The sequence below is a fragment of the Macrobrachium nipponense genome, chromosome 7 (assembly GCF_015104395.2).
Source record: "Macrobrachium nipponense isolate FS-2020 chromosome 7, ASM1510439v2, whole genome shotgun sequence".
In the NCBI taxonomy this organism is placed as follows: Eukaryota; Metazoa; Arthropoda; class Malacostraca; order Decapoda; family Palaemonidae; genus Macrobrachium; species Macrobrachium nipponense.
Window position 1 is genome coordinate 111441158 of NC_061109.1, and position 21759 is coordinate 111462916.

The following is a 21759-nucleotide window of genomic DNA, read 5'->3' on the forward strand; positions in this document are numbered from 1 at the left end:
GGAGGGACGCTCCGCTCATCGCTTCTTTGGACGCTTCGTTGGACGCTCAGTTGGACGCTGATTTGGACGCTTCGTTGGACGCTCGGAGGGACGCTAGGTTAGACGCTCCGATGGACGCTAATAGACATCGTCGTAAGAGCGTCTTGGATGCGAGTACGGAAGTTCGCTCTCGATCGGACGTTGTTCCCGAGTCTTTAGATGACGCTACACGTCTTCCTTCTACTTTGCGTTCTACTCAAGTTGTGATTGCTGTTCCTGTATCGGCTAACGATTCTGTTAAGGATACGTTACCCTCTTCTTCTCGTCATCGGTCTGATAGGAGACTTGGAGTGAAAGGTCTTCTACCTCTTTCTTCGGAGTTTAACTCGGGTAAGGAAGAAGGGGAATTGAGCTGTTCTTCGGAGGAGGTTGATGAAGAACAACCCTCGACGTCGTCTTCTTCAGACTATCAAGTTTTGGCTCGGCTGCTCCGTGATTCTTTTGGAGATACCTTCCTTCCTTCTGCTCCTCCTTCTCCTCCATCGCAGTTTTCGTCGTCGAAAGCTAAGAAGACACCAGGGTTTGTTAAGATGAAAACGTCTTTGTCTACCAAGAGGGCTTTCCGGAAAGTTAACACTTGGATGGAGACTAGGAAAGCTAAAGGAAGCACCACTTTCGCCCTGCCTCCGTCTAGGCTTAGCGGTAAGGCAGGGATGTGGTATGAAACCGGTGAGGAGTTAGGTTTGAAGGTTCCGACGTCAGCACAGGGAGATTTCGCCAGCGTTGTAGATGCCTCAAGAAGAGCTCTGTTAGCCTCAGCGAAGGTGTCGTGGACTACGTCAGAGATGGATCATCTGTTGAAGGGTCTGTTTAGATCCTTAGAAGTATTTAACTTCTTAGACTGGTGTCTCGGAGTGCTAGACAACCAGTCTCGTAAGCCAGATTCGATCAGCTTGGGGGAGCTGTCCAGTGTTTTGTCATGCATGGACAAGGCCGTCAGGGATGGCTCAGAGGAATTAGCATCTCATTTTTCAGCAGGCGTGTTGAAGAAGAGATCGCTGTATTGTAATTTTGCGGCTAAGTCTGTCTCTCCCGCACAGAAGACAGAACTTTTGTATGCGCCGTTCTCGAGTCATCTCTTCCCCCAGGCTTTGGTGAAGGATCTGGCAGTAAGTCTGCAGGAGAAAGCCACTCAAGACCTTTTGACGCAGTTGTCGAGACGTCCTGCTGTCCCTTCCACATCTTCAGGAGTTCAGTCTTTTAAGAAGCAGAAGCCCTTTCGTGGAGGATCTTCAGCTAGATCTGTATCCCGAGGAAGAGGTCTTCCTAGAGGTAGAGCCCCGGCTAAGTCCAGGGGTAAGAAGTGAGAATGCGTGCCTTCAGTCATCGGTAGGAGCCAGGCTTCAGTTGTTTGGAGGAGCCTGGAGAGAAAGAGAGGCAGACACCTGGTCTCTCAACATCATAGAGAAGGGGTACAAGATTCCGTTCGTAAAGCCTCCCCCTCTGACTTCCACTCCCAGGGACTTGTCCCCGTCGTATCCTCAAGAAAAGCAAAGGATTCTTTTCGATCTGCTCGAGCAGATGCTCGAGAAACGAGCAGTGGAACAGGTCTTAGACCTGGCTACGCCAGGATTTTACAACAGATTGTTTCTTGTTCCGAAACACTCGGGAGGGTGGCGGCCAGTCTTGGACGTAAGTCATCTGAAGCTCTTTATAGAAAAGCAAAAGTTCAAGATGGAGACACCTCAGTCAGTTCTGGGGGCCTTAAGACCGGGGGATTGGATGGTATCACTTGATCTTCAGGACGCATACTTTCACGTCCCGATACACCCCCAGTCTATGAAGTACCTTCGGTTCGTCCTGAAAGGAAAGGTGTTTCAGTTCAGGGCTCTCTGTTTCGGTCTGAGTACGGCCCCATTTGTGTTCACCATCTTAATGAAGAATGTGGCGAGGTGGCTCCATCTTTCCAACATCAGGATCTCGCTCTACTTGGACGACTGGCTCATCCGAGCTTCTTCGCAGACCCGGTGCCTGGAGGACCTGAAAACGACTCTGTCTTTAGCTGCGTCCCTGGGACTTCTGGTGAACTTCGAAAAGTCACATCTGACCCCAACACAGTCCATCGTGTATCTGGGGATTCAGATGGATTCAGTGGCTTTTCGGGCTTTTCCGTCCCAGGAACGTCAGCAACAAGGCATAGAGAAAGTGTCAGCCTTTCTAGGGAAGGATTCATGCTCGGTGAGGGAATGGATGAGTCTGCTGGGGACCATTTCCTCGCTGGAGAAGTTTGTTTCCCTGGGGAGGCTACATCTCCGACCTCTTCAGTTCTTCCTGTCGGACAATTGGACAGAGAAGGACAACTTCGATATGATCCTAACCATCTCAGAAGAGGTGAAGAGCCATCTAAGATGGTGGCTCGATCCGTTAAAGCTCTCAGAGGGCATATCCCTCAAGCTTCGGAACCCGACCTAGTGTTGTTCTCCGACGCGTCATCCACGGGGTGGGGAGCAACACTAGGGGGGGAGGAAGTGTCAGGCACCTGGAGAGGGGAACAGGTAGCCTGGCACATCAACTTCAAGGAGCTGGCAGCGGTTCAATTAGCGCTCCAGTTCTTTCAGGACAAAGTCTCCCGTCGAGTAGTTCAAGTCAACTCGGACAATACCACAGCCCTGGCATACTTGAAGAAACAAGGAGGAACTCACTCTCGCTCCCTGTTCGCTCTAGCGAAGGTTCGCCAAATTCTGATTTGGGCGAAGGCAAGAGAGATCACGATCTTGACAAGGTTCATTGCCGGAGTCGAGAACGTCCGGGCGGATCTCCTCAGTCGACAAGGTCAGTTGCTGCCGACAGAGTGGACCCTCAATCAGGACGTATGCCAGGAGCTGTGGAGTCTTTGGGGACGCACCTTGGTGGACGTTTTTGCAACCGCAAGGACGGCGAGACTTCCTCTTTACTGCTCCCCAGTTCTCGATCCGGGGGCAGTAGCAGTAGACGCCCTGTTATGGGATTGGACGGGCCTAGACCTCTACGCATTTCCCCCCTTCAAGATTCTGGGGGAAGTGATGAGAAAGTTCACAGCTTCGGAGGGGACGAGGTTGACGTTAATCGCCCCCTTTTGGCCTGCAGCGATCTGGTTCACAGAGGTGATGTCCTACCTGGTGGATTTTCCGAGATTTCTTCCGTTAAGGAGAGATCTACTCAAACAGCCCCACTTCGAGAGGTAGCACAAAAACCTCTCCGCTCTGAGTCTGACTGCGTTCAGACTATCCAGAAGTTGGCCAGAGCGAGAGGTTTTTCGAAACCTGTGGCTAAAGCTATCGCCACCGCGAGAAGACCTTCGTCAATCGCGGTTTACCAGTCGAAGTGGGCAGCTTTTAGGAGCTGGTGTAGGAAGAAAGGAGTTTCCTCTACCACGACCTCTGTGAGCCAGATCGCCGACTTCCTTCTTTATCTCAGACGAGATTTGAAGCTCGCAGTGTCAACCATTAAAGGCTACAGAAGTGTCTTGTCTGTAGTTTTTCGACATAGAGGTCTTGACCTTGCTAATAATAAAGACCTACATGATTTACTGAAATCTTTTGAGACCACCAAGGTACCGATGGCTAAGTTGCCTTCGTGGAATCTGGACGTGGTTCTCAAGTTTTTAACGTCAAGCCGCTTCGAACCTATTTACTCTGCCTCTTTGCGAGATTTGACGAAGAAGACTGTATTCCTAACTGCTCTGGCGACGGCGAAGAGGGTTAGCGAGATACAGGCGATTAGTAAACACGTCGGCTTCAAAGGGCATAATGCAATCTGCTCAGTATGTCATTCCTGGCTAAGAATGAGAACCCTTCCAACCCTTGGCCTAAGACGTTCGAAATCAAAGGTATGGCAGAAATCATTGGTCAAGAGCCAGAAAGAGTCCTGTGTCCTGTTAGGGCTCTTAAAGAATATCTTCGTAGGACAAAGGAGTGTAGAGGTTCTGCGGAGAACTTATGGTGTTCGGTTAAGAGGCCTAATATGCCCATGTCTAAGAATGCACTGGCATTCTTTTTGAGGAACACCATTAAGGAGGCGCACGCTTATTGTCAAGATAGTGACTTTAAGCTTTTAAAAGTTAACGCTCATGAAGTAAGGGCTATTTCGACTTCTATAGCCTTTCAGAAAAATATGGCTCTCAAAGATATTTTAAGTGCCACTTTTTGGAGAAGTAACTCGGTGTTCGCCTCGCACTATTTACGGGAGGTCAGAACGACATATGAGAACTGTTACTCTCTTGGACCATACGTCGCCGCAGACACTATCTTGGGGGCAGGAGGTAGCACTCATCCTTTCCCATAGAAAAGGGTAGGTGAGTTTTTAATGTTTGTAATGTTTATGGTTGTAGGGTCGGCCGCCGAATGCGGTCTTCCCTTCTTTTAGCCTTTGGTATATGGGAGTATTTGGTTAGGCTAACTTAGGTGGTGGATTTGCCTCGTTGTCCTCTTGAGGATGGTCATGGTCTAGTCACATTGTGGTCTCGTCCCCGTTGGCAGATCATCTAGAGCGCACTACACAGGTCTCTACCTTGTTGGTAACTCTAGTGAAGCAGATGCAGGCTTGGGTGACAGTAATCACGAAGTCAGCTATGCTAACAGGTAAGGAACCAAGATGTCAATCATCTACATATATATGTTTCCTAAATCCTTTTCTGTCTCTCCCACCGCCAAAGGTGGGATTCAGCTATATATATATCTGACAGGTAAGTTTCATGAACAAAATGATACTTGTTAAGATACAATAAAGTTTGTTCATACTTACCTGGCAGATATATATATAGCTGTATTCTCTGAAGTCCGACAGAATTTCTAAAAACTTACGACACACGTAGTGGGAGTAGGGTGGTTAGTACCCATTCCCGCCGCTGGGAGGCGGGTATCAGGAACCATTCCCATTTTCTATCAGATTTCTATCTCCACTGTCTCCTGAGGGGAGGTGGGTGGGTACTTAAAATATATATATCTGCCAGGTAAGTATGAACAAACTTTATTGTATCTTAACAATATCATATTACATGGTATGTATCAACATCTCAAAGCTACAATGTTAAGTCCCTGTAGAGTAACTAACTCGCTAATTAGTGTTGATACAAAGTTAAATATTAAATAAAAGAAAGCAATTAAAGCTTTGGAATTAGCACTTTTATTCCTGGGTTTGGGGAAAGACTAATGTGTCACGGAGTGCGGTGCATGGTTGCTGACCAGCTCCCACCTCATATGCGCAGGAGTTGCCAGATCTCACAGATTCCTTGCTGTACAATCTTTGATTGTTTTAACTGGTTTCCAGCTGGCACTAAGAATTATCCTTTTGTTAACATGTCAGGTTTGATAACTATGAAAAATACAAATTGATTGAAAATTTGTCGTTTTACTGTTTTATATTTGATTGATTTCAGAGTTCAGGAAGCTATAAGTTATGAGTCACAAAAAGTACACAATTGGTTTTGTTAAACAATGCAAAAAATCATAAATCAAAATCTACAAAATTTCAGTAATAAAACCTGCAAAATTTAATACTTTAATGCAAAATTCTTGTAGGTTACTACATTACCCCCATAGAGGGGTAGTGCTCTCAGTTGTCAGTACACCATGTAGGCATTACTTAAGGTTCTTTGCAGCGTCCCATCAGCCCCTAGCTGCAACCACTTTCTTTAATTTTTCTGTACCTTCATTCATATTTTCTTTCTTACATCTAACTTCCGTTCTTACAATTGTTTCAGTAGTGTAACTGCAAGATTTTTCTCCTGTTACGCCTATCAGACCTTCTTACTATCCATTTCCTTTTTGGTGCTAAATGATCTCATAGGTCCCAGCTCTTGACCTTTGGCCAAAATTCTATAATCCAGTCCAATCCAGCCACTACATTACTCCATTTGTCTGATCAGATTCTCTCAGTTTGCTGCTATTTTTTTTTTTTTTTTTTCAGATATATGGTGGTTCACAGTTGAGTGATGATGATGGTACTCTGCTAATGAGAGCTCAGTGCTTTTATGTAGTTTTTCTAGCAGTTAATGGCATCACAGAAGCTTACACATTTGCTGTTATGGATGATGCAGAGTTGTCAAGGTTAGTCAGTTGAAAAATGGAAATGCAAGTACTGTACTGTACATACTACTACTGCCACTTTTGTTTTCATATCCATAGAGAAGTTAAGTAAAACTTTTCCAGTTGGTCACTTTAATCTGACTGCTGAAGACATCAAAAGGTAACACTTTTATTCAATGTTTAATTATTAAGAGGAGTCTTTAATTATTAAGAGTGCAGGGGAATTAATCATTCCTATCTCAGTATGCAGCTAAACTTGGTATTTATCATAGCTCTTACTATGTATTAATATTGATAGACAGGTTTTTATTGAAATTTTAGCTTTTATTTTGTGTACTATACACAGTTTTGTATTTGTATATATTAGGGATTAATAGAATCTTTCTTCTCAGATCATCATGTTATAAATTAATTTAAATTGGTAAAGCATGTCATAGTATTTGTCTGAAATTTTAGTACTGTAGTGGAATGGAAGATATCACAACAAAATTGCAATAACTTTTTATATGCATAACATTGTTTTTGCTTCTCTTTTTTTCCAGATACAATAAAATGTTGGTAATTTTCTCCTTTGTGTATATGGGCTGTGCAGTATTTTTCACCTGGTGCTTTGGAGCTGTTGGTTTTATTATAGCCAATGCTCTTAATATGGCGCTGAGAATAAATCACAGGTACTGCAATACATTTTCTGTTTGTTTCTATAGGGTGTAGCCTTTCCAGCTTCCCTTCCATCTTTCTAACTATATTACTTTTTAATGCAACTGAGGTTTTCTCCCATTTTCACCTACATCCATATCACTATTGTAAGCACTGAATGGCTGGAAGTGTCCCATTGCTTAGTTGTAAACCGGAATTTCACAATTCATTGTTTTAATTTTGGAGGGGATTTATACTGTGCAAATGATCATTATGAGTTTCACAAAAAAAAAAAAAAAAAAAAAATACTACTTTTAACATATTTAGTGTTAGAATATGCATGAGAATATTACCTAAAGTAGTGTTGATTTTGAACTTGATCAGCTTTATGGGGTTTATTGCACTGTTTTTAACTTAGTTTTTGTAAGCCATTGCATAAAATGTGACAGCAGAAATATTGAAGTTCGATAGTGAGTTCAATCATTAATTTTATTTTCTTTTTCAGTCTCAGGTTTATCAGTGATCAGTACAAAGACAGTGAATATCAGCCTTTACAAATAGACTGGATATCAGCCAGACCCTTCTTTGTTTTTGCATCATGCCTTGCTTTAACAACTGTTTCTGAGGTAGGTACTTAAATTTTCTAGGTATTTTGTCTAGTGTGTTTTGCAATATACTGATTAAATGTTACTACATTTAAATTTATTGATCCAGTATTGGTAAATAACACTGAAATATTTCATGTCAGTATACCTTGGATTCTTGTAATAAGATTGCTGGTGCTAATAATAATAATAATGATAAATCTAAAAACTAATTTTCACATACTAACAAAGTTGAGCATATTACCAAGCAGGCTTCAGAAATGAAAGAGAGCATTACAGTCTCAAGCACTAAGGGGTAGAAGTTCACTCTCGATGTGGTTCGGAAGTCACGTAAAGCTGTTGGTCCCATTGCTGAATAACCACTTGTTCCATGCAATGTAAAAACACTATACAAATAAACAAACAAAATGTGGGGTTGAGCACTGTTCAGATTCTTAGTGGCACCATTTGTCTTTACTGCTGTTCTTTGCAGTTTTCTTAAGTGTTACTCATTTTGTGAGTGAGGGAAATCCTAATTCTTCATATACGAAACAAGCCTGCATTGCTCAGCCTGGAGGAGTGAAAGAATGTATTGATTATTGCAGTGTTCTTATGCATAATCTCTAGTGTTTGAAGTACTTTCTGGATTGGTATATTATCCATAGTGCACATTTCAGTGCTTGTCTACATTTACTGCTTCTATTGTCTGGTACTGCTGGTAGAGGATTTTGATGCAGGCCAGGATGTGCTAATCCTCTTGGTATTTACTTAGTTTGAGGAGCATTTTTGGATGCTACAGATTATAAAACCATTAAAGTACAGTGCTCCCCCTACAGCAGACCGGTGATGTGGTTCTTAATTTCATTACAAATGGTGCTCTCAATGTTGGCAGTATACATTTGTCATCTTGCTGCTGCTGGAGAATGTTATATTACATTTGGTTTTTGTAGATATTTCATTGTACCAGGTGTTGTGGATAAAATATTAGGTAACTTTCTAAATATTACTCTGTACTTTTGTCAACAAAAGCAGAAACCAATTCAACGGGTTGTTGCTGATGAATATATGATTGCAGCATGCACTTTAGCACCATGCTGTTCATACTGGTAGTCTGTATTTCACAGATAGCACAACAGTAGCCCCCATGATAATACTTTGTCCAGAAGTGTGCACTTCAGGTTGCAGCTTTTGATTTTAATTCTTACGACCTGTTTGCTTGTGCTGAAGTTAAAGTATTCTTTTCCAACTTATACAGTGGATTTTGATTATGTTTGATGGCAAAGAATATTAAAGAATACATTCAAAATTCTGTTGGATACAGTGGTTTACATTTGAGCAACCTTTTCAAACTTCTGCTGATGTCAAGCACTTAGGTGTATTTATCTCATGCATTTAGAATGAAATATTGTTTCTTTCAGTTTAATGTAGCTTACAGTAGTGTAAATTACAAACCTGGCTACAGTTAGGTGTTGTCACATTCTTTCTAGATGGGGCCAGTAATGGTAAGTGATGCAGCCACTGTCAAGTCACTGCTTCTGCAGTGCTGGATGGATTGAATCCCTCAGTTCAAGCAGCACTGCAGAAGTTACAACTTTGAATGGCTGCAGCATTTACCATTATTGGCTCCAGCTAGAAAGACTGCAATAACATCTTAAGTGTAGACAGGTCTGTAATTTACACTACTCCATGCTACATAACAGCAAAAGAAACAATAGTCCATTCCAAATGCAAAAGATAAATACAGTATGCTTGACATCAGCAGAAGTCTGAAAAGGTTGCTCAAATGTAAACCCACTGTTTTCTACAGAATTCTGAAAGTATTGTGTAATATTCTGTGCCATCTCACAACATCAAAAACCACTGTATGTATAAGTCAGAAAAGAATACTGTAGCTTCAGCACAAGCAAATGATTCGTAAGAATTAAAATCAAAAGCTGAATCCTGAAGTGCACACTTTAGGACAAAGTATATGTTGGAGGAAGGTTGTGTCTCAACAAAAGTGATTAGACCCTCCTGGAGTGTTTTTACTGGCTAAAGAACATGAACAAAGTGGAAACAGGAAGATGGAATTAATACCAACAGCAATAGTTTAACAGTATTATATTTATTTACAATATTAAAAAAAAATTCTAATTCAAATAAATCCAAAAAAATACATTAAAGTTAAATTGCAACCTCCTTAGTATAACAGTACAGCCAAACCAATTACTTTATATTCCTTATCTAGGATTAGTACAGTAGTAACCACAGTATCTTTACTTAATGACAATCATGGGTGACTCATGTGCACTCGAGCCATTTAAATACGTAACACAGAAAATTTAAATATTTACTCCCTTAATAATGAACGAATAGTTTCAGCACACCAGCTCTAGCCTAACTCCTTCAAAACCTGCATACAAATATTGCATACCTAATTCAACCTTGAGCGTTTAGGCCTATTCCCAGAATCAATATTTAATCCAGCTAGCCTTAGGGTACAAGTCACGCTCTAACTTAGCCTAACTACTGGAATACCCAACATGACTAACACAGTTAAACCTTTTCTAAAAAAAAAATGTGTACCAAACATGACTAGCTTGAGAGTAAAGCACTGCACATATGGATAGCCCTACCCTGGCTAGTTAAGGACAACACAGACTAGGGATGTACAGGTAGCCTACCCTGGCTAGCTATGGAGAATAGACTAAGATTTACAGGTAGCTTATCCTGGCTAGCTATGGAGAACAGAACTAAGAAGTTACATGTAGCCTATCCTGGCTAGCTATGGAGAACAGAACTAAGAAGTTACATGTAGCCTATCCTGGCTAGTTATGGAGAACAGAGACACGGGAGTTACAGGTAGGTGCAAGCTACCCTATAGGTATTTGTAGAAAACTCATACCCTGCCACTAATTTTCTTCACACAAATCATGTTAATTACAGGCAAGTGATACAACAACCTTGCTTAGGCTATAAAATGAGGCCTAAGTTTAAACCAGACTGTCTTCCCATGACAGCTCCAACCTGGCCGCTTACTACTCACAAATAGTGTATTTGCACACACAAAAAACCACCATTAAACTTTACCTGATTAACCTGGTTGCCTAGTTCTATTGAAATCACCTTTCATTCTTACATCAAATATATAACTCACGTAAATACTAAATACTCGTAACACTAGCTCACACAGAGTTATGTAAACCTACTCTCTTGCACCTTTTCCTCCCTTTCTAACACCTCTAGTGTCCGTCTCTGTCTCACCGTCACGAACATTTTCTTCTTCTTATATAGAGGTTGTGACTTTCTGGAATGGTCCAGTTCAGCAGATCCCTCCCACTGCAAACAGTCCTTCGGTACTTCTGTACAAAACAGGCATTTTCCTGTTCTTGGTAATTTCCCAAACCTTCTTGAAATAACGGAAATGAAACAAAACAAATATTCAATTAGACATAAAAAAAAACTTTTTTTTTTTTTTTTTTTTCATTACAATCCACATAAAGGAAACACTTATTCTAATGTTACTTAAATGTAACAGTATATATTATCATGGGGTAAAAGTTGTGCTTTAAAGGCATTGAGAAAAGTTAGGTAAATACAGAGTATTAGGTACATACCAATTTATTAGTCAAAATTCCAAACACGTCATTAAACAATTTGCTGTTTAATTTGCAGGTACAAATGTTTGATTTAAAGAGAGAACAAAAGAAATAAAATCAATTTGTACCTTTGTACACATTAGTGTTTATATGCATATTTGACTTTCTCTACAGCTTATTTCTGGCAACCATGTGTCAGAGGTCGTCATCATGGTCAGTCTTGTTTGATGATTCTAGTGTCATTAGCCTGGAGGGCTTCCCCGGTAAAAGGAGCCTCAGGTAAGAGTCCCTACTTTTATCAGGTCTGCTGGTCGTTTTTCCATTCTATGACATTCGGTAGGCTCGTCACTTTGCTGCAAGATTTTGTTGGGGTTCAGACCTGTTCTCTGATGAAAGTGTAGTTCATCTTACAATGTTCTTCTGCGACTGATATCCAGGAAAATGTTTTTGTTGCCACTATTTGCATTAATGCTCTTGGCTCTTGAAAAAAAAAGACTGCTGGAATTGCCATGAACTGTCCATAGAGTGCTTCTTTTGGCAATACTTGAATGCTGCATGTTGGGAGGTTCTTAAATAAGAGAGCCATGGAATCTCTAGCTGTCAGTGCTGTTTTCAAAGATTGGTGTAACTACTCTGTCCTGCCATTTGTTTGCAGGTTGTAAGTTGTCAGTGTTTACTAACCTCCTTAGTGAAACTCTCACAATTTTCTGCCATCTGTTGCTTGATGGGTTTAACTTGGGCCATCCGGTGTTCCAGTGGATTGTAGAAGGGGTATCTGTATCCTTCAGATATGGGTAGAGGTCCTACAATGTCAATGTGGGTTGATTTTTTGGGAAAGCGTTCTCTTGCCCACTTTCTATTGTCCAGCTTATCCCACCTGATACACCTCTCCAACAGGATTCGGGTGGTAGATTGGCCTGATGGGTGGGTTAGGATGCAGGCAAGGTTGAAGGTTGTTTTTGTCAATCACAACAGCTTACCAAGTATGGGTGAGGATGGCCAGCTCTAGTCTTGCTGGCAATGTCTTTCTTTCCATCTTTGATGGATAGGTCACTTAATGTCAGGATGGGGTTCTTCTGCCAAAGTCACTGCAGGTCCACGTCATCCTTTTGCGCTGATGCTTTTTCAGAATAGGCTATCCTGATCTGGACAATGTTGATGGAGTTTCAGGAAAGGGCATCTTCTATACTGTTCAAGGAGTCTAAAGCTTTAATTATCTGATGGTGTAGGAGTGTTCTGTTATCGACAATAGGTAATGCTGCTCTCTCGCCAACCACCCATCTCTGCTGTTGGTGAAGGTGTGGACCAGGGGTTGGTGGTCCACTGCACCAGGAATTGTCATCCTTCTAGCATGTGTCAAAAGTGACTGCTGGCTCGGTAATTCTAAGCCTACATTCCGCGGTACAGTAGATTATGGCAGTTGACATTTCCCTATGTTATTTTACTTGCTGAACAAGAATGTAAAGTAATATTTATTCGGTTGACTGTAATTAAAGCGTAATTTACCCTTGAAAACAACATGAAGGTACAAGGGTTGCGATGTACCGATGTACAGAGTTCAAAGGTAAACAACAGATTAGTTACAGTCGACCGGCAAAATATTACCTTAAACTCTTGTAAAGTAAGCAAAATAACACAGGAAAATGTCAACTGCCATAGTCTACTTCGACTAAACAATCTTCGAAGTTTTGGTTCGGGGCCAAGAAACATAAACAAACCGCCATATTTGCATGCTAGTAGGGGGAGTGGGATACATAACCAACAGGGAGCCTTATGTCCTTTAAGGGGGGGGGGGGGTTACAGGGAGAGGAGGGCACAGGTACGAGTTGGTAAAGCCACGCTAGCATATGATGAAATAAAAATTCCCAATAAATATCACCAACATCAAGAGCACTAAACCTTAGGAACACCAAAACAATTGATATAACTAAATAATGTACATAAAGATTAAGAACTTTACCTTAAATGTTACATAAACACCTTCCTTTGTAAGTCAAGCCTACATTCGTCGACACGAGGGCAAAAGGCCTGTTTTCTCAAAAGGCCACGATTTTAACTACATTACCAACCTTTCATACTGCCCTGAGTAATGGACTGAAAAGTCCTTATAACAGGAAACTGTTAACACAAGTACTGGGTAGAGTCGAGTTGAGTCGAGTCGGTAACGGGCCTGGAGGAGTGGGAGGTGCCAGGGAATGATTCGGCCATCGTGGTCGGTTGATTACCGAAATGAAATACACGGCCCGGCAAGCATTTTCAGGAGAAAATGACGGGGGGAGGGGGTTGCGCAAAACAGGGTAGGGAGGATGGGGGAGGGTAAATATTGAAGTTTTTAAAAAAAATGAACACTTGCATATATTATATATATATATACATACAGGGATTTACAAATCTGGTACTTTAGTATAAATTATCAAGTACAAGTCAAGAGGCTATTTTAGTGAATAATGAATGAAATATCAATTTTCAAAGATCAATAGGCCAGTTAAGTGGGTAACTGAACTTAACAAGAAATGCTGAGAACAATTGTAAAAATTGTGTAACCTGACTGGTGGTGCTCTGGCCCCCATACCCTCCCTTAAAGAAAGTTAAAGCAAGCGTAACTTATAAGTTTGGATACTAACCTAACCTAATCTAACCTACCTAAAAGAACGTGTTACCGTAAACCCCCTTAGGGAAGGCAATCTTAGAAGTGTAACATATAGGTTAGGATACTAACCTAACCAACCTAACTTAGTAGAACATGTTACCTGACCTGGGGGGCTCCGCCGCCCCCTTTACACAAAGTCTTAGAAGTGTAACATATAGGTTAGGATACTAACCTAACCTAACCTAATAGAACATGTTACCGCCCCCCTTACCTCCCCTTACATAAAGACAGTCTTAGAAGTGTAACATATAGGTTAGGATACTAACCTAACTTAGTAGAACATGTTACCTTACACCCCCCCTCCCATTATGTAAAAGATAAGAAGTGTAAGATAAGTTAGGATCCTAACCTAGTAGAACATGTTACCTTAATGGGGGGGGGGGGGGGGATAGAACATGTTACATGACCGGGGACCTCCGCCCCCCTACATAAAAACAGTCTTAGAAGTGTAACATATAGGTTAGGATTCTTACCTTATATCACGGCGCATGCACCCTAGGATTTGCACATGCGGAGTAGGATTCGGCGTCATAACAGCAGTAGTAATCAGTGGATTTGGGATATGTAACTACTCCATTATCGGTGTATTTATAGTTTTATTTCAGATTTCAAATTTCATAAATAAGAGGACATTACACAATAACACAGCAAAACCTTCCCCCAAGTGTTTCACCCCACCCAAAACCCCGCATTCCCATTGGTCCCCTCTACCGTAGGATAGAGTTCAAAGGTAAATTACAGCCAGCCGATAAATGTTACTTTAAATTCTTGTTCAGGAGGTAAAACTGTATAGGAAAAAGTCACCTGGCATAGTTTAGTTCGCCGCGGTACAACGGCTTAGATCTACCACTGGCCTTGTGGATTGATCACAACTCTCACTTTAACATGGAATATTTCTGTTCCACTGGCAATAATTTCTTACTGAAAAATGCCACCGACTGACAACTACCACGCAAGTTGCTGTGTTACTTATGTCTCGATAGGGTCAGGGACCTATGGGGTAAAAGGAAAGATTAGTGTGGCAGCAGAGGTGATTGCTTTCTTGGCTAATATGAAAGCTTTCTTGTTTTTCAGACCAACAAAGTTTTTAGGAACCAGTGGTAATCATTTATCATATCCTTGAATTCCTGAAATGCTGTGATTGTTTGGACCAGGAGGAGTTTGACACCTTCTGGGCTCATTTGGTGGCCCAGGCATTCTACTGTTTTCTTTGAGTATTTGCAGGACCTGCCTGACATCTTTCATGTGTTGTTTGAGGTTGGGGCGGAAAATCAGAACGTTGTCAATGTAGACGATGTAGCAGGTAGGTGTCCAGGATTTCATCCATCAGACATTGGAAGGTCGCGCCTGACTTCTGCAGGCCAAAGTAGTGCTAGTTTAATGTGTATGTGCCAAAAGGGGCGATGATGGCGGCTGTCTTTTTTTATGTCCTTCACAACTGGGACTTTGAAATATCCCTTCATTACGTCAATCTTCATAGAAGCCCATGGGCTGGAGGCTTTTAGGCATATTCCAAGCTCGCTTGATTGGGGTAGACAAGCTTGTTTTGGGCCAAATGTCTAAAGTATGTGTGGACTGGGTGACCATGTGATGCTTTATGAGTTTGGTCATGTCGTGTTGCAGGACGTCTTTGAATACCTCCAGAAACTTCTGTAAGAGGTGACACATCTCTGGTGCTGAATTCAGATTGAATGGGGCTACAGGGGAGGGTCATGAGATCAGCTGCTGTCTTGCTACATCCACCAGTATGTTGTAGTCTTTTAGGTAGTCTGCTCCTAAATGCAATAATGTCTGCTGCGATGAACGTCCAGTTGTACTTCTTTCTGCCGATTGATAAATTCTTAGTCAATTTCCCTTATATTTTTAGCAGTGGACACTTAGAGCAGGGGGGATTGAGGCATTCACATGGGTTGACTGCCACCAACAATTTGCATGACCCAGTATCAATGAGGAACTATCTTTGATCTCTTGTCAGTGATGAAGAAATACTTGGATCTTTTCTGCCCATACTGGGGGAAAAAAAAAAGCAGTGATAAGCAGAATTGTTACTGGCTAAGAGGCACCCTGTCTGCCAAGCACTGGCTATTAATTGTTTTGTTGGACTGCAGCAGTTTTTGGACATGCAGCAGCAGCTTTCCCATTTTTGAGCTCCACTTCAGAACCTCCAGTGGTAGGAGCTTGTCACCTTAGGACAGTCTTCTCTTTTGGGCTTGAACTTTCCTTGTTCTCCCTTGTGAAGCTTTAAAAGCAGTGTATGGGGACAGCAAGACCCTCTTGTCTCGCTGTTCTGCTGCTGTGGCTATGTGGGCTCTGTCAACTTTTGGGACTGGTGGACAGCATTGACCTTTTTCAGGAATTTGTTGAGTGGCATTGTTGATGCGTTGAGGATGGCTACGGCTATTTGGCTGGGTAATGTTGGGAGTAGGACCTCTCTCACAAGGTCTGTAGATGTGCAACGGCCACGTCTCCTATTGCTGCCTCTACATTGTCTAAGAACTTCCTAGATCTAAGGGCAGGCAGCATGCTGAAGAACAATCTCAGTTAATCCTTCAGTGCTTTGTAGGTGATGGTCATCTGTTGGTTGGCAAGCCATACTGAGATTTGCTTGCCGTTATGGCCATTGCCACTGGATGAGCTGGTGCGCATATCTGGCGGCAGTACTTTTACACATACTCTAGTTGTGAAAGTGCAGGACTATGCTCGAGGTTCTCCTCAAAACTTCTTTCTCTTGCTCTATTAATTGACATAGTGGTAGGATTGCAGGATAATCATTTTAACTGGTGTTCATGTGGTGATTGCGGTGGGTGTAAAAATAGAGCCAACTGCTTACTCCTCCTGTAATTGCATAAGTTTGGTAAGACATTTTAAGAATCTGTTAGCATGCCAGACTGAAACTCATATTTGCTTGTGATAATAAAATTTTTCTATTTTACAGGCTGTTTTATATCCAAGAAGTATTATTCTGCACATCACATTTGGACTCCTCTGTCTCATCTGGGTTGCATACTTACTGCGAATGGAATTTAAGGCTGTCTTTGAAAAATTATTTGACATAACGGACAGTTGTATAAGGAAACTTATTGGTGAAGGTTCTCTTGGAAATATATTCAATCCTATGGTGATAACAAAATATTTACGCAGATTTTTGTATGGATGTACGAAAAAATAAATTTACTTTTTTAGATATGTTTAAATATTCAATATATACGTATTTATTAACATGAAAATAGTGCTGAAAAATACCAAATTTGTAACTAATTTGTATTTTTCATAACTAACAAACCTGAGGTCTTAACGTTGATGCACAGTGCCTAGTTGTAGATGTACAATGCCTATATCTTTCGAAAAATACTATGTTCCCAAAGATTATTTATCAATACTCTTCAATAATCTTCAATAATTATTACAATGAAGATACCAATAGAGCATTACTAATATTCTATTGAAATCAATACAATTACCCAGTCCTCATTTTAAGAAATACAGGTACTTAAAAATTCTTGAAACTTTATAACAAAATGGTATACATACTATGTATAGGTTTGTCACTGACTACAATTGTTACTGACTTATGTAATAAAAATTTAAACTTAAAAATTGGAGACAAATGTTGGTGTTCATCGAAAATAAGCACAGAGTCCTATGCCGTCTTACCGTAGTTCTGGAAGAAGCTACAAATTAGTGCAGAATAGTAAAGGACCATGGTATTCGCTATATGAATCCCAAGGACAAACTCATCTGAAGGATGAGACATTGGAATGTTTAGGTGGGGAAGTGGGATGTAAAGTTGAGGAATGAAAATCAACTTTGAGAAGGGCCATGTGGCTGTTAAGGGTAAAGTGAAGGGATGAGTACAGTGTAAGGTGTATGGATGAGCTCACCAGTACTGTGTAAAAAATATATGTACCGTATATTAGATTGTTACAACAGATGCCTGGGAGTAAAAATTTTTATTCCCAAAATATAGGAAGCATTTGTTAGATTGTTAGGACTGTAAAGTTGTACAGTATTTGTTACCTTGGGATTAACTACTGTGAAGGCAGAGTTGAGAAGACAGTAAAAACAGAGAAGCAAGCTGTGGCAGATTAAATTGAGAGATGTAGTGCATTAGAATACTGAGAAACAGATCCTGTTAGTCAAGACAACAAAGACATGACTGCACATGATGCTCATACCATTCTATGGAGCAGAAACATGGGCAAGGCGTTCCATGGTGCCGGTAAGGAATAGTACCACAGTAGTTCCATAGTCAACAAGAGGGGATGGTTAGTGTCATTTCACCTCCTCAATTGACAATGCAGTTGTACATTATTGCAGTAGTACTAAGCACAGCCATCAACCACTCACATTCCAACACCAAGGCTAAGACAATGCTAGGGTTGCATTATCAGAAGGCAAAACCAAGTAGAGAGGGTTAAAGAGAAAGGTTCGCAGGCATAAATACGGTTGATAACTATGTAGCATAACTGTGTAGCAATAACTATGCAGCAAGAAAGTTAAAATAAAATGTATTGCATTATTGCAAAATAGGCAAAATATCTCAAGGAAAATTATATTAAAAAACAAGAATTAAGAATTAAGTCAAAAAGCAGGCAGCAAAAGACAAGTCTGCCTCAGACATTGCCAAAAGAAAACTTGAATGCATACCAACAAGATGGTTCTGCCTCAGACGCAGCCAAGAAAAAATGAATGCATACCAACTAGGTGGCAGGGATTTCACCCCTACTATTGGTAGCCAACTACCAATATCCACCTTGTTTTTAGTTAAAACGGTCGGCTCCAGCTTGCGCTGAAAGTAAATTCCCTATGTAAAGACCTCTCAGGTTTGTACATTAGGAAAAATATAAATTACTTTTAAAAAATTTCATTTTTGAATGTCTACTAAAATGTTAAGATATCTAGCCATAGTATGTTAGGTGGCAGAACAAAATGATGTTCAGAGCCTGGAAAAAGATAAAAAAATACCAACGTGGTTCAGATATGTGATAAGAATGGAAGAACAGCAGTTTGACAGGATAGCAGGATTAAGACATGTAGGATGGCCCAGAAATTCTTGAACAGAAGAGAGTGGAGAGTACTGAAGTAACCTGAATTTCATAAATTAAATCCAACTAGTAGTTTCATAAATTAACCTCATAATGGAAAAGCTGATAGAACATTGATAATTACCTCAATCTATGCTTGATAATTATTGTTCATATGCGGAACAAACCTTCGGTCCTAACTTTGATACTTTCAAATAAGACACTCACCTTGGTAGAATGCTAGCCCTTCTAATACAGGTTTCGTAGACATTTCATGAGCAATGTTGGGAGGACTAAAACTTGGTGAAGCAATTATCTGAAGATAATTTCATACAAAAGTATTATGCACACTGGGTTGTGTGGCCTACACCACCTTAGCAGCGGTCATGCTCCACAAATTGCACTTGGGTGCTCCCGCTTCATGAACTTCCTGTAGAATGTTCAACCCTGTATTTGAAAAGTACATAGATATGGTACTTTTGTAGTAAAGTTCTTCCAAAGAAATTTTTATTGTGATGCCATAGTAGTGAGGAGTAAACATGAGTGTTGAAAAATCAGTACAGTTATAGACTTAAAACTAAAACAGTGATGATTAACTGAAAGTAATAGGAAGGATGAAATCACTCATATGCAAAGAATTACAAAATCAGAAATGGAGCTTACCTGAAATGGGCAGTTGGCTTGTTATTAGTAATGATGAAAGAATAAAGCATATGCTAATGATCAAAATAACTTTGAACAGTGTCCAAACACCCCTTAAGATCAAATATATATTCAAAAAAAAAAAGAAAAGAAGACAAGACTATACTTTCCTTACCAAAAATTCCAAACAATGAACTCACCTGGGTGAAAGAACACTCAGCACAAATTCCGTTTTTGATTAGCATTGGAGGAAAGCTTCATGAACATCTATTTCAACCTGGCAACTATGTATTGTTTCTTCCACATCTTGCTTTATGTGCTCCTGTCTCAAAAGTTATTTTAAAAATGTCATTTTTCAAGATATGGTATTTTTATTATTTAGTTATGGAAGCTTTCTTGAATACGAAATTATTGACTTTTTTATATAAAAAGTAGTGACAAGGCACCACAATACGAGTGTAATGTTTAGAATTTAAAACCAGAACCAAAAAATGGTTAGGGTACCCAAATGAAATATGTCGAACACACAGAAACAAAATCAGAATGGGATCACTACCAACAAACAGTAAGGATTTGAATTACGTACACTGCCAAAGCAAAGTTATGTAAGAATATGATTTAATAGCAAAACATTAAAAAAGCTAAACAAACCATTGTGACAAAAAAGAAATTTAAGATTATGGCAGAAATTAGAAAACAGGACAAAAATATGAACTCCAAATACTCCAAAAAGAATGGCAAGTATAATTAGATCACAGTGATATACTACAGAGAAAAGTAGCAAAGATATGCAGTTTTATCAAAATGAAATATTATGGTTTCAATGTACTACGTCAAGAATATATTTCTCAACAGACCAAAATGCCCAAATCATAATTCTGCATTTTCAAAACATATGTGAGATAGTACAGTTAATTCTTAAAGCCATAGTTAGTTGTTTAAGGTTAAAGTTTTTTAGGTCTCTCACATTGTACTTTATCTTGCAATAATATTTATATATTCAGATGGTTTTCATCTCTTATGGATCTAATTTGTGGAGATAAAAGATCCAAATAAATTTTACAAATTTCTGATCATGCCTTTACGATACAAAGCTTAAGAGTTTATAAACCATAACACTGGGTAAACATTTTACACTGCAAACAATAATTCTTAGGCCGTAGCCTAGTCTTGTACACTAAAGATAAAGTAATCCTCTCTCTCTCTCTCTCTCTCTCTCTCTCTCTCTCGTCTCTCCTCTCTCATCCCCCTCTTCCTCTTCCCTTCTCCCCCCCCTCCTCCCTCCCTCTCCCCTCTAGTTAATCCACAAAACCTAATCAGAAAATGTGCTGCATGCAACATTCCAACCCATCCACAATGTGCTGAGGTAATGCAAGATATGAGAAAAGATACAAGAATTTTTTGCTCAACATGTCTATCATGGATAGACAATGTTATTAAATCAAGATTGAATGTACAAATAGTTGAGGATGAAGAAGAAGAAGAAGAGGAAAACTGAAGAGAAGTAAACAAAACTGAAATGACAAAAAAATAAGGAAAACAAAGAACAAGATAAAAGTATGGATGCAGAGATACTCATTGATACTGCATATGAGGCAATAAAGCAGCATACTTACGAAGAAATAAATTACGATATGACAACACAAAAGAAAATCCCGAAGAGGCTCTACCCAGATCTACACAATGACGGGAAAGAGGAAAAAATAGACAAAAAAGACAAAGTCTGCAACCTTTTGAAAAGAGGGAATTGCAGATTTGGAGAAAGATGTTACTACAAACATCCTAAGGTATGTCACAACTATGAAATATATGGTAAATGTGCATACCTAGATGGCTATGAGGATGATTGCAGAGATCTGCATCCAAAAATATGCAAAAACCTAAAAGAAGGAAAAGGATGTAAGTTCGACAAAAAATGTAAATATATGCACCCTGTAGCCATGAATCATAATCAAATAAATAATCAATCAAGTAATAAAATCCAAAATAAGAAAGAAACAAATAAAGAATATCAGGTAAAAGAAAAAAGCAAGCCATCAACGAGATATGCAGAGATGTCAGCAAAAAATTTCAAAGCATCAGCTCCAAAATTCTACTCAAGAGATAATAACTGTATTTATTATGCAAGAGGATATTGCAGAAACGGAGAAAATTGCAGATTCAGACAAAATGAATAATTATGATGAAGGAAGATCAAATATTATGGAAAAGTTGGATTTTTTAATGTCAGAATTTCTGGAAATGAAAAAAAGAACTACATACCAGAACAGGAAAGAGACATGGGAAAATCCTTATTACTACCAATATTAAATGAAGGAGAAAACACGCAAACCATCATAGTGAGTTACGAGTAACTCAAAAAGAAAAATAGAGTACTTAGAAGAACTAACCCAAATTGAAAAGAAAATAGATATAATGAATATAAGTGAAACCTGGTATTCCCAAGAGACTGGGAATGATGATCAAATAAAAGGGTTCCAAACTTATAGATCAGATAGAAAAAATAGGAATCAAGGGGGAACCGCAATATATGAGAAAGACAAAAAACAAGGAAAAATATATGAGAAATATAGTAACTCAGAATGTGAACTAATAGCGGTA

At 39.9% G+C, this 21759-nt stretch overlaps 1 protein-coding gene and 1 long non-coding RNA gene across 4 annotated transcripts in view; one reads left to right on the plus strand and one right to left on the minus strand.

Moving 5' to 3' along the window:
- Window positions 1-16674, plus strand: part of LOC135217280 (protein RFT1 homolog) — an 84232-nt gene extending 67558 nt beyond the window's left edge. For all 3 annotated transcript variants that reach the window (XM_064253026.1, XM_064253028.1, XM_064253029.1), the window contains exons 9-12: window positions 5926-6065; window positions 6587-6715; window positions 7186-7306; window positions 16428-16674. In XM_064253026.1, coding sequence (XP_064109096.1) covers window positions 5926-6065; window positions 6587-6715; window positions 7186-7306; window positions 16428-16661 — 624 coding nt within the window. In that variant the 3' untranslated portion in view covers window positions 16662-16674. The remainder of the gene's footprint in view (window positions 1-5925; window positions 6066-6586; window positions 6716-7185; window positions 7307-16427) is intronic.
- Window positions 15561-19785, minus strand: LOC135217281 (uncharacterized). Its single transcript, XR_010315095.1, has 3 exons — window positions 19359-19785; window positions 18745-18963; window positions 15561-16327 (listed from the first exon to the last, which is right to left on the minus strand). It is a non-coding gene; the product is annotated as an uncharacterized LOC135217281 (long non-coding RNA).
- Between the last annotated feature and the right edge of the window lie 1974 nt (window positions 19786-21759).